Genomic DNA, 13188 nt, shown 5'->3' with positions numbered 1-13188 from the left:
ACCAGGACACCAGGACTGAGCCACCCACACGTGTCCTCACCTTCCTCGGCCACAGAACTTCCCTACTGTGGCTTCACCCAAAGTCTGGCTTTGCCCAGGCGGCCCCAGAGCTCTGAGCTTCCCTCCTGACCCCAAAGGCAGCACAAACAGGAGCCACTGACACCGGACTGAACTTTTAGGGCTGACAGGCCACTCAGCAACTTATTAATGCTGCATCTTCTCAGGGAACTTTCCACTCACCATCGCCTCCGAAGAGCTTTGTCAAACTGCAACCATTTCCATTTCACTACAATTGCTCCTGGAGGAGCTGGTGAAAGTTATACCAGCTGAACATTTATTTTACTGGTCTTACCTCCTTTTTCTCTGATCATCAGTCTGTCAAGGCTATCGAGATTTACATTTAAATGTAAAACTGGACTGTCCACCAAATAGCCTTTGAAGCTATTAGCTGTGAAAGATAATCAATTGGGAATGGGCCCCTGCAGAGCACTTTTCAAGCAGAGTCATCACCAAAAAGCAATTTTGCTGGCAGGCTTTTTTTTTTTAAAGGAAAAAAATCATGAACATCCCCAGCCAATTAAAGTTCTATCAATGGCTGATCTCCATGATTTTACAACAAAAGCAAAATTTAACATTGTTAAGGCAAAGTGATTCACAGGATGAATTCTGAACTTTTTAGGAGGGCCTAAGCAGCAAGGATTGGCAAGGTTTTAATAATCCCCCAGCAATTGTGTGTACTTTGAGAACCAGAATGATCCAGAGATGAGGAAAAGTGCTATTTAAGGTAATAAGTCTTACATCAGTCTTGTAAAAATTTAAACCCAAGGCACATTTTTATCACCTCTTCAGCTTTACAACTCTAACGTGGCATCTTACGCTGCTGTTTTGCTAAAACTGTGTCACCATTTGTCCCTTCTCTTTATTAGAATAAAAAAGCATGTTTCACAAAGAACTTTAATCTATTAATTATGACTGCTATGCATTATGCAGCTGAGCTTTATGCATTCCTGTTCTTTGAAATTTTCCTCTGGGCCATCAGGAGATGTGACTATCTCCAGGACCTATCTGGGTATTTGCATCACGCTCATCACCGAGGTATCCAAGTTATTCCCATCCTCACAATATTCTTCTGAGGGCAGTCACCTTCTCCAGGTGGGGAACTCAGCAGCACAACTCCAGTGCAAATACATATTACTGATAGAATAATTAATTATAGCCAACAGCAGTAAGTGCAGACACACTTTGGCAGGAGGAAGCCGTGATCTGTGCTAGGAAAAGGTGTGGGGTGGGTCTTTTCTTTAACAGTCTGACATTTAAAAGGTGCAAACACAACCAGCAGGCAGAGGGAGGTGAGGGCCCAGGGCTTGGTGAGCTCCCAGTCTGTGCTGGAAAGCAAGATGATAGAAAATTGTCTGACAGCTCAGAGCAAGAGTGACCAGGGCCAGCCTTTATTTCAGATGCTGCCAATACAGACAGCACAAAGATTTATCAGCTTTCCTTCATTCTGAAAGACATCAAAAATGAAGCTGAAAACGTTGGAGGTTTCTCCGAGCCGTTTTTAGGTGTCTCACATCAGGTTTGATAAACTGAAAGGCATTGATAACAGGTTGTTTCATCCAGCAGCACAGAAGGCAGAAATGCATCCTTGTGTCTTTAAAATAAAACCAAACCAAAACACAACAACCAAATTAAAACACCTCAAACCACTCTCCAGGTCCTCAGTTAATTATTTCCCAGATCATGTTCAACTTTTACCTACAAAATGCAGCCACTCTCTCACTACCCCAGAGCTTTCGCTTTCAGAATAAAGGTAAGTTTACACAAGGTCTGAATCGAGGAACTTAAACTGTCAAAGCTGAATCTGCAATAAATCATAATTCCTGGTTTTAGAGAGGCAAACACAGATCCTGCAGCTTGTGGAATTAATTAGCTGATAATACCACAGGGTACAGAATCCAGTGGCATTGCAGCAGCACACCCTGAACGTCAGTGTGTTACTCCCGTGGACACAGCTTGTAAAAAATCCACCTCTGCCTTGCCATGGACTTTCTTCCTTCCCTACAACATTGTGAAGCCTCTAAAGACAGCCATGTAACCAAATACTGGATGTTTTAGGAGTCCTTCTCTATGTCCAGCAACTGGAATAAAGACAAAGGCAGAACTGGATACCTGAGAGAGAGAAAAGAAAGCTTTTCCTGCCACAGACTTTTAATTCACAGTGATACCTGAGACATTATTTCCTCAGGTCACTATAGAAACCTTTATCACCTCATGAAAGGTCATTGGGTAAGTGACAGGGGACATCAGTTCCTCTTAACAATATTGGTTTCTCTTCTTAAAATTTAAATAACAAGGCTAAAGATTTTCCAACTGGAGATGTAAAAGGCCATTAGAGTATCCAGTCAATATTCCTGAAATTATAGGATAGAGGTCTTGCCATTGAGAACACAGAAAGTATTTCTGCAGTCACCAGAGCATCACAGTACAAAAAGGATGACTGACTATATTTTGACTTCAAACACAAATAAATCAAGAATCAGAAATACAGAATAAAATAAAGGCATCTACATTTAAAAAAAGCGCCCTTCCCCAGTTCTTTGTATTGTAGAGAAAAAATGTCTTGGCATGCCTCTGACATTTTAAAGCCCACAACAGAAGGTACTTTCCAGTGCAGTCAGATGACAGCACCAATAAATAGCTCATTCCCAAAAGGACTGGGAATTATTTTGATTACAATTTTTCAACTGCAAGCCCCACATGTGTTCAATATAAGTTTGGTTTTCCCTCAGTTCCCAAAGGAGCAAGCTTTGGCCCAAGTCCTGCTGGTTTTAGGTCTCATCTGAGGTGAGGACTTGATCCCATCCCCTCATCCAGGAGTGCTTCCTGGGACATATCCAGGAACTTCCCGTGTGCATGGGACAAACTGAGGCTGGTTTTGAGCAGGAATCTCCCATTTTGATGCCAATAACAGCTAAAATATTCATCAAAACCACATAAAAAATACAGCAGCACTGATAAGGTTTAATTCAGTGCTGCTCAGACCCCAGTGGGGACGCTGAGCTGGGGCTCAGTCAGAACCAGCTTCTCCAAAACACAATTAAAGGTGTCCAAGACATGTTTTTTCTTCAGATTGTTTCCCTGTTGTGTATTTCTGCCTCACAAAAGCACAGGAGGAAAGCACATTTTAGCAGGTCTGGTGGAGGATCAGCTCACGTGGAACTGGGTCTGGCTTTACAAAGCAGGGTCAGGGAGGAGCAGCAACAAACCCCAAGGGGCTGGGAAGGCCCAGGAGCTGGGTTGGTTTATTGGGAATGCACAGAGGTTTTGCACCTCTGCTTGCCCAGCGTAACCTCAGATCTCTGAGCAGGCAGAGGTTCATCCCCAGAGAGGAGGGAGGGTGTGACACACCATAAACTCCCACCTGGGACCCCACAGGCAAACTGGGAAAAGGCCTGTGCCGGGAGCAGAGCCTGCCAGGGATGGGCTGGGGTGGAATGTCCAGATTTACACTTCCCTTTGGGAGCCAGGGCTGGGCTGGGGTGGAATATCCAAATTTATTTACACTTCCCTCTGGGAGCCAGGGCTGTGCAGTGTGAGCAGCACCCACGGTGGGACCACTGAGCTCTGCTCCTGCGCCCAGCACTTACCAGGGGAGCCTGGGGATCTCCAGGCAGCAGCAACAAAAAGCCATCCCAGTATTTTGTCCTGGAAAGAGACAACTTGCTCCAGAGCTCTGAGGCCATGGCAGAACTCTGGGGCAGAGGGATAGGATTTATTTACCATGTGCTCAAAAGCAGGAGAACTCTACAAGAGACACTTGTTCTGAATTACCCGGCTCCCTCCTGCGACGGTTCTGTGATAAACGAAGAATGTATTAAGTGAACATCAGAGATGAAAACAATCTGCCCCTGCCAGCTCCAAAACACAGACCATTACTGTCACACACAGAAATAAAGCCAGAATATTGGAAGAGAAAATTGAAAATAAATTGCCCCCGTGTCAGCCTCGGTTATCAGCTGGGTTTTGTTCTCAGGGTGGAGGAAAGAAGTCTCTAGATTGTTCACATGATGCAATCAGCCAAACAACGTTAAGAAGCAGCACTTTGTCTATTCATTCACACAATTTTGTTATCTTTCCTGTTTATCTCTGAGGCCCACACAGGACCAGAACCAAGGTGAGTTTTTACAATATGACAAATCTACCGGTTTCCTACGTTACAGGCTTCACGAGGCTTTTTGAGAAGCTGCAGTGCAGATAACAGAGCTGTGCATGCTGTGTGACACTGGACTGAAGGTGACTCCTGGCCGTGGGGCTGCAGCCCCTGGCCAAGGGCAAGCACAGACAAACTGCAGTTCCAACCAGCAGCTTTGCCAAAATCCCTCGGTTTTTATCATTCTTGCAGTGCCTGACAATTCTGCAGCTGAGAACTACGAACAGGGCAAATTAATTTACAGGGAGTAAAAGAGTAACAATTTAACATGAATTGTGAGATTAAGCTTTGGCCACAGATCTGCTTCTTGTAGAAAACGTTGGACATTTCTTTTTATGTGCAGCTTTTTATCTGAAGTGACAGCGAGATTTTTACAGCTGAGCTTCTGGTAACATCTAAAAGTGAATTTAAAATGCTTTTACAAGGAAGTGTTAAACAGGAAACATCATCCAGGAGCCAGAGCAACTCCAAAGTTTCCCTGGGCCTCTGGCACCACCTATGGATGACACGGAACACTGGGAGCTGAGGAAACCCTGCCTGCAGAGCTCACCCACGCCACCGAGTATGGGACAATTCACTGCTTTTAGTTTGTGGTACCTTTGCACAGGCAATTGCAGAGTTCAAAATACAGCCTGGAATTCTTTCATTAGAGAAAGGTCCATTGTATAGTAATAAATTACCATCTCCTTGTGATCCAACCTGAATTTCTGCTGGAGTGACAGACCTTGGATTAGAACATCTTTTAAATTTTAAATTAAAGTCACTCTTTTCCTTTTTCCCCTTGAACATGGAAAGAAGACCCAAACTGTAATGCACTTTTACCACCCACGCAACTCCCAACAGGCAGCATCAAAATAAAAACAAAAGGTAAGTAGTGTTTGTAAAAAATATATTTCCAGTTGTTTTGCTCTATAATTCACAGGCAACCTCTGACAGACAACACCATGCCAGAGATAATTGGTGTCGTTGCTAACGAAGTTAGTTACTATTGAGAGAGGGACAACATTCTTTTGCTTTCTAAAAACAATCCCCTGGTCTCTGCTTAAGCATTTCAAGTGCCAGGTGCTACCAACTTCTACAGATACTGAAGAACAGCGCCTCAAACTTCCCCTGGGCTGGAGCAGACCCAGCAGTGGGGGTTCCTTAGAGCTCACCCAGGAGCAGTGAATGCACACCGAGCACAGAACTGAGAGACGCTTCACTGAAATAAACTCCAGAATGGCTCAGATTACTGTCTTTATGTGTGTGCATCAAACAACAAGGCTGCTGTGAAGGTAATTCAGCAGAAGGCAAGGATTTCTCCTTTCAGGCAGCACAGTACAAGAGCCATACTCTGAGGATGTCACTGCTTGGGGACACTGGCAACAGCTGCTTTGATTTTCCAAGGAGCAGGGCCTCTGATTTCAGCAGAGGCACAGAAATACAGACACATCCTCCTTTTCACACACAAGATGCTTCAGTGTACAGACAAATAAAACGTGGAAGGTATTTGGCTCTGGAGGACAAATCCTGCCTTCAATTGTGTCCTGTGCATTGCTGCCACGCTCAGCACTGCCCTGGGAGAGAACTGTGTCCAGAACAGCCCCCGTGCCTAATCGGGGATGGAGTCTGCGGGACACAGCAGGGCCGTGTGAGCCCCGCTCTGGATGATGGAATAGGTCTGCTTGGGGCCTTCTGTGTGGGAAGAGGACGAGAAGATGGGAGGAGGGGGGGCAGCCGTGGACACGGTGATGCTCTGCCCCCCGTCACTGACCACGGTCACCTCCGTGGCTCCCTCCTGGATGAGGGCGTTGAGCCCCTCCAGGTCGGAGCAGCTGATGCCGGAGCTGGCGATGAAGGCCTGGCTGGCGGGGGGCTCGTGGCCGGGGGCGGCCCCGGGGATCAGGGCCTGGTGCAGGGCGCTGCCCTCGCCCTGCTCGTGGGCTGTGAGCAGCACGGCCGGCTGTGCCACCGGCCCCGCGTCCCCCGTGGCCACCGCCGGCGGGGCCGGGGCCAGCACGCTCACCTGGCCCAGCAGCTGCAGGCGGCCGCTGCCCAGCACCTCCTCCTGCCCCGGGCCCAGCAGCGAGGGGGGCACCACGTTCACTGAGGCGGCCTGGACAATGCTGTTGGCTTGAGGCACCTGGTGGCCCACGATGATCTTGACCCTGCCCTCGTTGTACGGGGACACCTGAGCGGCCTGGAGCGGCACCTGGAGGTGACTGACGGTGATGGGGGCACTGGGCTGCCGGCTGGGATCCATCTGCAGCTGCAGCACAGCCAGCTCGTTGCTCTTGGAGCCATTGTACAGACTGTGCTGCTTCTTGTGGCTCCGGAGAGAATCCTCCCGGACGAAGGAGGCATCACACAGGTCACACTTAAAGGCTTTCTTGGCATCCAGCTTGGCAACTTGCCTGGAGCCGCCCTGCTTCGGCCTCTCTCCTTCCTTCTTGTCCACCGAGTGCTTCTTGCCCTTGACCTTGTCGCCGTGGGCTTTGCGGACGTGGGTGGTGAGGTTGCTGCGCTGCTTGGTGTCGAAGCTGCAGAACTCGCACTTGAAGGGCCGGTCCTTGCAGTGGATGCGCTCGTGCACCTTCAGGGCCGCCTTGCTGGAGCACGAGTAGCTGCACTCGGAGCACTTCACCGGCTGCTCGGGCTGGTGCGTGCGGATGTGGTGCCGCAGGCTGGTCTTGTTCCCGCACTGGAACTCGCACTCGGGGCACTTGAGGGTGTTCTCCATGCTGTGCTTGATGCGCATGTGGGATTTCAGGTTGCCCTTCATGGCGCAGCGCACCTCGCAGAACTCGCACTTGTAGGGCTTCTCCCCCGAGTGCACCCGCAGGTGCCGCTTCAGGTCCGAGTTGATCTTGAACTTAGCGGGGCACATCTGGCACTGGAAAGGGGCGTCTCCTGCCAACAGAACGCACAGGTTACACAGCAGACACCGGGACCCACTGCTGGGATGAACCACGTACAGCTGCCTTGTTCCGAACTCCCAACGCATTCTCAAGATCAAGAGAAATTTCCTGACACAGGATTATCACCTGCTCTGACACACTTGCATCTAAACCATTATTTTGCATTTTTTTTATTGCAGGCTGGTGTCACAATATCCATGACCATGTTAAGGTGGAGCTGTGCTAATCCCTAATCAATTCCAGCGAGCTTTTTCTGAAGCCGTTAAAAAAAAAATCCAAAGCAAATTTAGAAACCTAACTAAATAACTATTCCCCTCTTTTTTATTTTAATCAAAATATGTAGTCCTATAAAATACCTGAGCATGAAGTCTTTATGTAGGCATTATTTTGAACAAGCGGAAGAATTGTGTTACTAGGTTCTAAGACACTCTTGGTGAGAGGAAGAAAAAGAAAAGTGTGTTTAGTTCAACAAGCATTTATCCTCTTTAAAAATCAAACTGCAAATGGCTGATTTATTTTAGAAGTTAATATTTTATAGAGTTGGTGAGAGCTGTATAATTTTGCATAATTTGCTTATCCAGCTACATATGTCATAGGTTTAGCTGCATATTTTTCAAATCAAGTTGTGGCCTACTGTGCTAATCCATGTATCTGTTTAATAATTGAGATACATGGTGTACTATCTATATTAAACAGACTTTATTAATGAAGATGCACTGTTTGTTCATCTAGTTTATTTTACAGCCTCAGCTGCACACTCAGCTACTGAATTTTTATCTGCTTTGCTGATGAAGGCACAGTTCATATTTCAATGACTTAATTTTCATCTACAGGGTAGCACAGTACATGACAAAGAATACAGCAAACCATGCTGGTTCTGTTTGTTTAAAGAGTGGTCTGCTCTGTATTTCTTTACGTTTCTGCCCATCCCTAACTGACACTGCCACGATATAGATAAAAACTTGTGTCTGACCCTGGGATTATTAATTCTAAGAGTAGTTTCACTCAAATTAACAGGAAGCTGATGTTTAGTGACTCGTTCAACAATTAATTCTGTGCAGATGATCCCACTCTGAGCAATGGGGATTACACTCACCCTCTAGAGGATTACTAATTTAATTCTAGTAAGCAATATATTCTACATCCCAATCTTAATTTTCTCCTAAAATTGGTTGTGTGCATGACAGGTTTGCAACCTAACAAGGATGAAGTGATTACTTTCAAAATTATTGTCCCTCCTTTCAGCAAATCGAAAAGTCCTTTTACAAAAAAAAAGATTAATTTTGGAGAAATAGAAGAAACAACAAAACTAAAGACTGAGTTTTAGCATAATTCAATTGCTTAAGATGCAACAGACTGATATGCCAAAAAGAAAGGTTAGCCTAAAATCCCTTCCCAACTATTGGAATACTGAATGGCACAGAAATCTAATTCTGGAAATACCAGAGAGCCATGAGCATTCCCAGGTGCTCACTCAGGAAAGAAGGGCACAAAAATGCTCTGATGTGCCACATTCTGCAGCCAGAGTGTTCGTAACAGGTCAGTTCTGACAGCCCCCAGTGCTCTGCCTGACCATCACATCCATACAGCAACAGAAAGAGGGGGACTTGCAGAGTGACCTGCCAGTCCTGCCTGTCCCATCACAGCACATCTGTGAAACGTAAAAGATTCTTTTTTACTAGAGGCAGACTGGCTTGAGCCTCCCCTCCTTCCCAGTGCACAAGGGATTTATTTCTTTTCTCTACTCCAAATAAGTCCCATCTTGCACACAAACAAACTGCTGTTGTTTATACTCGAATCCAGAACCAGAGGTAGGAGAGGTTCAAAGCTAATCTAGTAATCGCTGAACCAGAACCACCTGGCAGCTAAAATTCACAGAACTAATCAAATGTATAAAAGATAACACAGAAACCAATCCAGCGCCCTGGATTAGGTGAAAAACAGCATACAGAGACAACTGCACAGAGTGAACAGTACAGCAGTATCTTTACAGCAACTCTCTTCTACAAACAATCTCTAGGAGAGAAATCTGATTTAAATGAAACTTAGGCAAATAATGCAAATAGAAAATGGTAAAAAGTTTATAAGCCTAGAGGCTTTCTACCCATAAAACAAAAATTCTATGGGCAGAATATAGTTCTGGCTGCTCATCCTACCCTATTAATGTCCCTCAGTCTGCACAGGGAAGGTACCACAAAAAAGGGTCAGAAAAACATGTAACTTAAATTGCTAATTCCTTGCTATTTTACTGATGCAAGGAAGATTAAATTAGGCAGCTAACATTTGCACTGATGTAACTACTACAACTATAAAGTAATTTCAGTGTTTCTAACAAAGTGGACCAGATTTGAGAGACTTAGATAAGAACCTCGATGCCCTTAATCAATCAATCAATTGGATCACAGAATCACAGAATATTCTAAATTGAGAGGGGATCACTGAGTCCAGCTCTGAAGTGAATGGGCCATGCAAGGATTGAACAGACAACCTGGGAGTTATCAGCACCACTTCAGTCCTGCTCACTGAGAACATCTCAGCGTTCCAAAACCCGTTTAGAAGAAAGCCTACCAGGAGTCAGACCTGATTGCTTCCAGGTATTTTTAGTGGAGCTGTATTGCCCTAACGATCCCATAATTCACAGGCGGTGAATTCAAACTGTCCCTTCTGGGCACGTGTACATGACCTAAAATCATCTCTGTGACCGTCCAGCCTTTGGAGCTGTGGCTGTGAGTCCAAGCCCACCTGTGTGTGAGCGGAGGTGCACGGTGAGCTGGCTGGAGTTGCGGCTGGCGTAGGGGCAGATCTGGCACTTGAAGGGGCGCTCGTTGGAGTGGATGCGCTGGTGCTTGTTGAGGCTGCTGCTGTCGGCCGCCGCGTACTCGCAGTGCTTGCACTTGTAGGGCTTCACGCCCGTGTGCAGGCGCATGTGCATCTTCAGCTTGTCCTTGCGGCTGAAGCACTTGCTGCACACCTCGCACTTGTGGGGCTTGTCTCCTGCAACAGCAGCACTCACACACTCAGGGTCTGGCATGGCGGGGATGTGGTGATAAAGCAAACAGATAAAGCACAGACCAAACGCTGCCTAGGAAAGGGACTCGTTTGTAGGAGCTGGACACGAGGCTGCGGGCATATCTGCAACAAACAGCAGCAGAGCCTTTGGAGCCTTCTCCCTTTGCAACTCCAGAACTGGGAAGTGAAATCATGGAATTGCTGTCCCATGAAGAGCAAAGCAGGTGTGTGCACTCCCACCACACTGCACCCTGATAAACACATCACATCGGTGTGCACTCAGAAATTTAGCTGTGCCTCAAATCAACCTCCAGTGTTCAAGTGTCTGTGCCTGGTGCTGCCCAGAGCAGGGCATGTCCCCAAGAAACAACTCCTCAGGCACAGGCCAGGACAATACTAGAAGGTACAGACATGTGTACATCCTATATTCAGAGACATTACTTCATAGGAAAACAGCTTTTGTGAAAAAGGTGAAAGGAGGAAGCCAACCCAAAAGGAAATACAGGAACATAAACCTGTGTGCGTTCGCCGATGACGTTCCAAATCCTTCATACCATAGGAAGTCTTGAACTGGCAACCTGAAAACAGGAAGATCATTAAATTCCAGGAAAATCTAGCAAAAAAAAAAAAATATATTGCCATATTCTGGAAATTATGTTTATTTTCAACAGTGTTTTCTTTAAAATTGAGTGTTAACAACAAAATTAATTCCTCATCTTGTTTACTCACACTTAAAACAACGACCAGTGAACTTGAGTTTCTAATGCTTCCCCTTGGAGGCAACTCACTCCTACCCTTTTCTGTAAGATTTGGAACAAGTCCTCTGGAATCTCAGCCTAGCATCTGAGATGTTCTTTACAGTACTGAGAGGATGCTGGAGGAACTAATTAATTCCACATAAGACTTTGAGTTAGTGCAACTGCAAGCTCAGGTAACAGCTCTCCATGCACGAATGCTGTTCAAGTGAAAGTGCTGCAGTTCTGGAGTGCAGAAATGAATCCTCAGCATCTGAAATGTGCCTTTCACTCAGTGCTCTGAGCTGGGGACAAGGTGGGGATTGGGCACAGGTTGGACCTGATGGTCCGGGAGGGCTTTTCCAACCCAAAAGATTCCCGGATTCTGTGAAATCTGCACCAGAACTGCTGCAGGTATCAAATCTCCTGTGTGTGTCACTACAGGAAAGCTCTCCATGTTAAAAGGAAAAGGCAGAAGGAACAACCCCCATCTCACCTGGGTAGAGACAGCTGAGTTTCTTCAGTGGCAGTGAGGAGGAGGATTTCTTGGACTTTGCTTTTGGTGGTGTAGAGACGACAGCAGCAGCTGGAGGCTCTGTGCTCTCGCTGGGCAGGTAGGTCTGGTAGCCATGCTCAAAAACAAACTCTGGGGCAGAGACTAAACACACAAAAAACTTCATGTGAGAGCATTAACTTCTCTAATCAGAAAAAAAATCTAATTATTGTCTAGTTTCATGAATTCTCTATTCTGTTTTTTTTTCCTAGCAACATTCCTGTTCCTGGGTTCCTATTTACCTGGAGGAGAAGGAAAGGAAAAAGGTTTTTTTCTTCCAAATACCAAATAAAGATATATTTGTTTTCCAACTCTGGCTGTGTTATAGCCCAAACGAGAAAAAAATATCATTATTTATATGGCAAATGTTGTCAAAAGGCAGCACACAAATTATTTTTGTAATTGTTAAAAAAGTTCAGCCTCTTTCAACTCTACTGTTTTTAGCTGTTACTCACAAGAATAACAGGTGAAAATATCACAGCCAAAGTAGCAGCTTTTAAATCAATTAAACAACGCTATACCCCAAAAGGGCAAATGGATAGAACTGTCCTCATTCTAAAGATGAGTAAATATGAAGCAGAAAAATGACTCACCCAAAACCCACACTGAGTTGAGGGATTATAATACAAAAATTCCTGGAAGTGAGCCCTGAATTCAGTTTGTTTCAGTGCTCTTCCAGATCCTCTGCCTTAATCTGTCTATCCAAATTAGAGTCAAATAATTTGGGGTTTAGTAAGGTCCCACACCAAAATAAAACAAAACTATATATAGAAAGGCAAACCTTCATACACGGAACAAAATCCTAATTTTATTTAAATGTCTCCAGGATCGGGACCTCACTCGAGGCTTCACATAGGCAGAAATTTTGAGTAATATTTTTCCTGCCAATTAGTTGTGGGAGTAGTGTTAGGGAATGCAGTGTTCTCACATAAAAAGGTCTGGATGGGTGCCTGACAGCAATTCTGTGTCTGTTTTCCATCAAGAGCACTCTTAAAAAAAAAAAAAAAAAGCATAGTAATTTCAGTATTTCTCACAAGTATCAACAATTTTAATTAATTTGCACAAGCTGGTTACACAGCACAATAAACTTGAGCAATTCTTTGAGTGAACTTGTATCTCAATTAGCAAATTAAGCCACCATTATTATAACAAACCCAGAAGAAGGCAGCAAAGCACTATTTCATTTCCTTGGTTACACGGCAACTGATGTGAAAACTCTTATTGTAGCTGGGTGATGGGGACACAGGGGCAGAGGGCTGGGTGGTGCTGGCACCTGGCAGGTGACACGGTGGTACCTGTGATGGGTGCCTGCGATGGGCCGGGTACCTGTGATGGGTACCTGTGATGGGCACCTGTGATGGGCTGGGTGCCTGTGATGGGCTGGGTACCTGTGATGGGCACCAGCGATGGGCTGGGTACCTGCGATAGGCTGGGTGTCTGTGATGGGCACCTGTGATGGGCCGGGTACCTGTGATGGTTTGTGTCTCGGAGGCGATGGTCCTGCTCGTGCTCTGAGGCTGTGTGCTTGGCACGGTCTCCTCGGACACGAACTGCACGGTGCTGGTGGCGCCGGGCGGGGCCCGGGTGAGCTGGCAGCCGCTCTGCTTGTGCCCCACGAAGGCGTCCAGGTTGTTGAACTGCTGCTTGCAGATGCCGCAGATGTGGATGTCGGGCGTCAGCTCCACCAGCACCGTGGTGCTGCCGGGGACTGCGGGGACACGGCGCGGTCAGCTCGGCCCGGGGGATGGCGATGGGTGGCACAGGGACATCCTGCCGCCCAACCGC

At 46.2% G+C, this 13188-nt stretch overlaps 1 protein-coding gene across 1 annotated transcript; it reads right to left on the bottom strand.

The window, feature by feature from the left end:
- Positions 1–1432: 1432 nt before the first annotated feature.
- Positions 1433–13130, bottom strand: ZFP64 (ZFP64 zinc finger protein; the record flags this gene model as incomplete). Its single annotated transcript, XM_017735946.1, has 5 exons — positions 1433–7099; positions 9850–10101; positions 10632–10694; positions 11347–11508; positions 12872–13130. Coding segments are annotated over 5 exons (2034 nt in total), but the record flags the coding sequence as incomplete, so codon positions are not given.
- Positions 13131–13188: the final 58 nt, after the last annotated feature.

The sequence above is a fragment of the Corvus brachyrhynchos genome, unplaced genomic scaffold (assembly GCF_000691975.1).
Source record: "Corvus brachyrhynchos isolate BGI_N302 unplaced genomic scaffold, ASM69197v1 scaffold10, whole genome shotgun sequence".
Classification (NCBI taxonomy): Eukaryota; Metazoa; Chordata; class Aves; order Passeriformes; family Corvidae; genus Corvus; species Corvus brachyrhynchos.
Note: the sequence above shows the minus strand (reverse complement) of the source record. Positions and strands in the feature narration are given on the sequence as shown.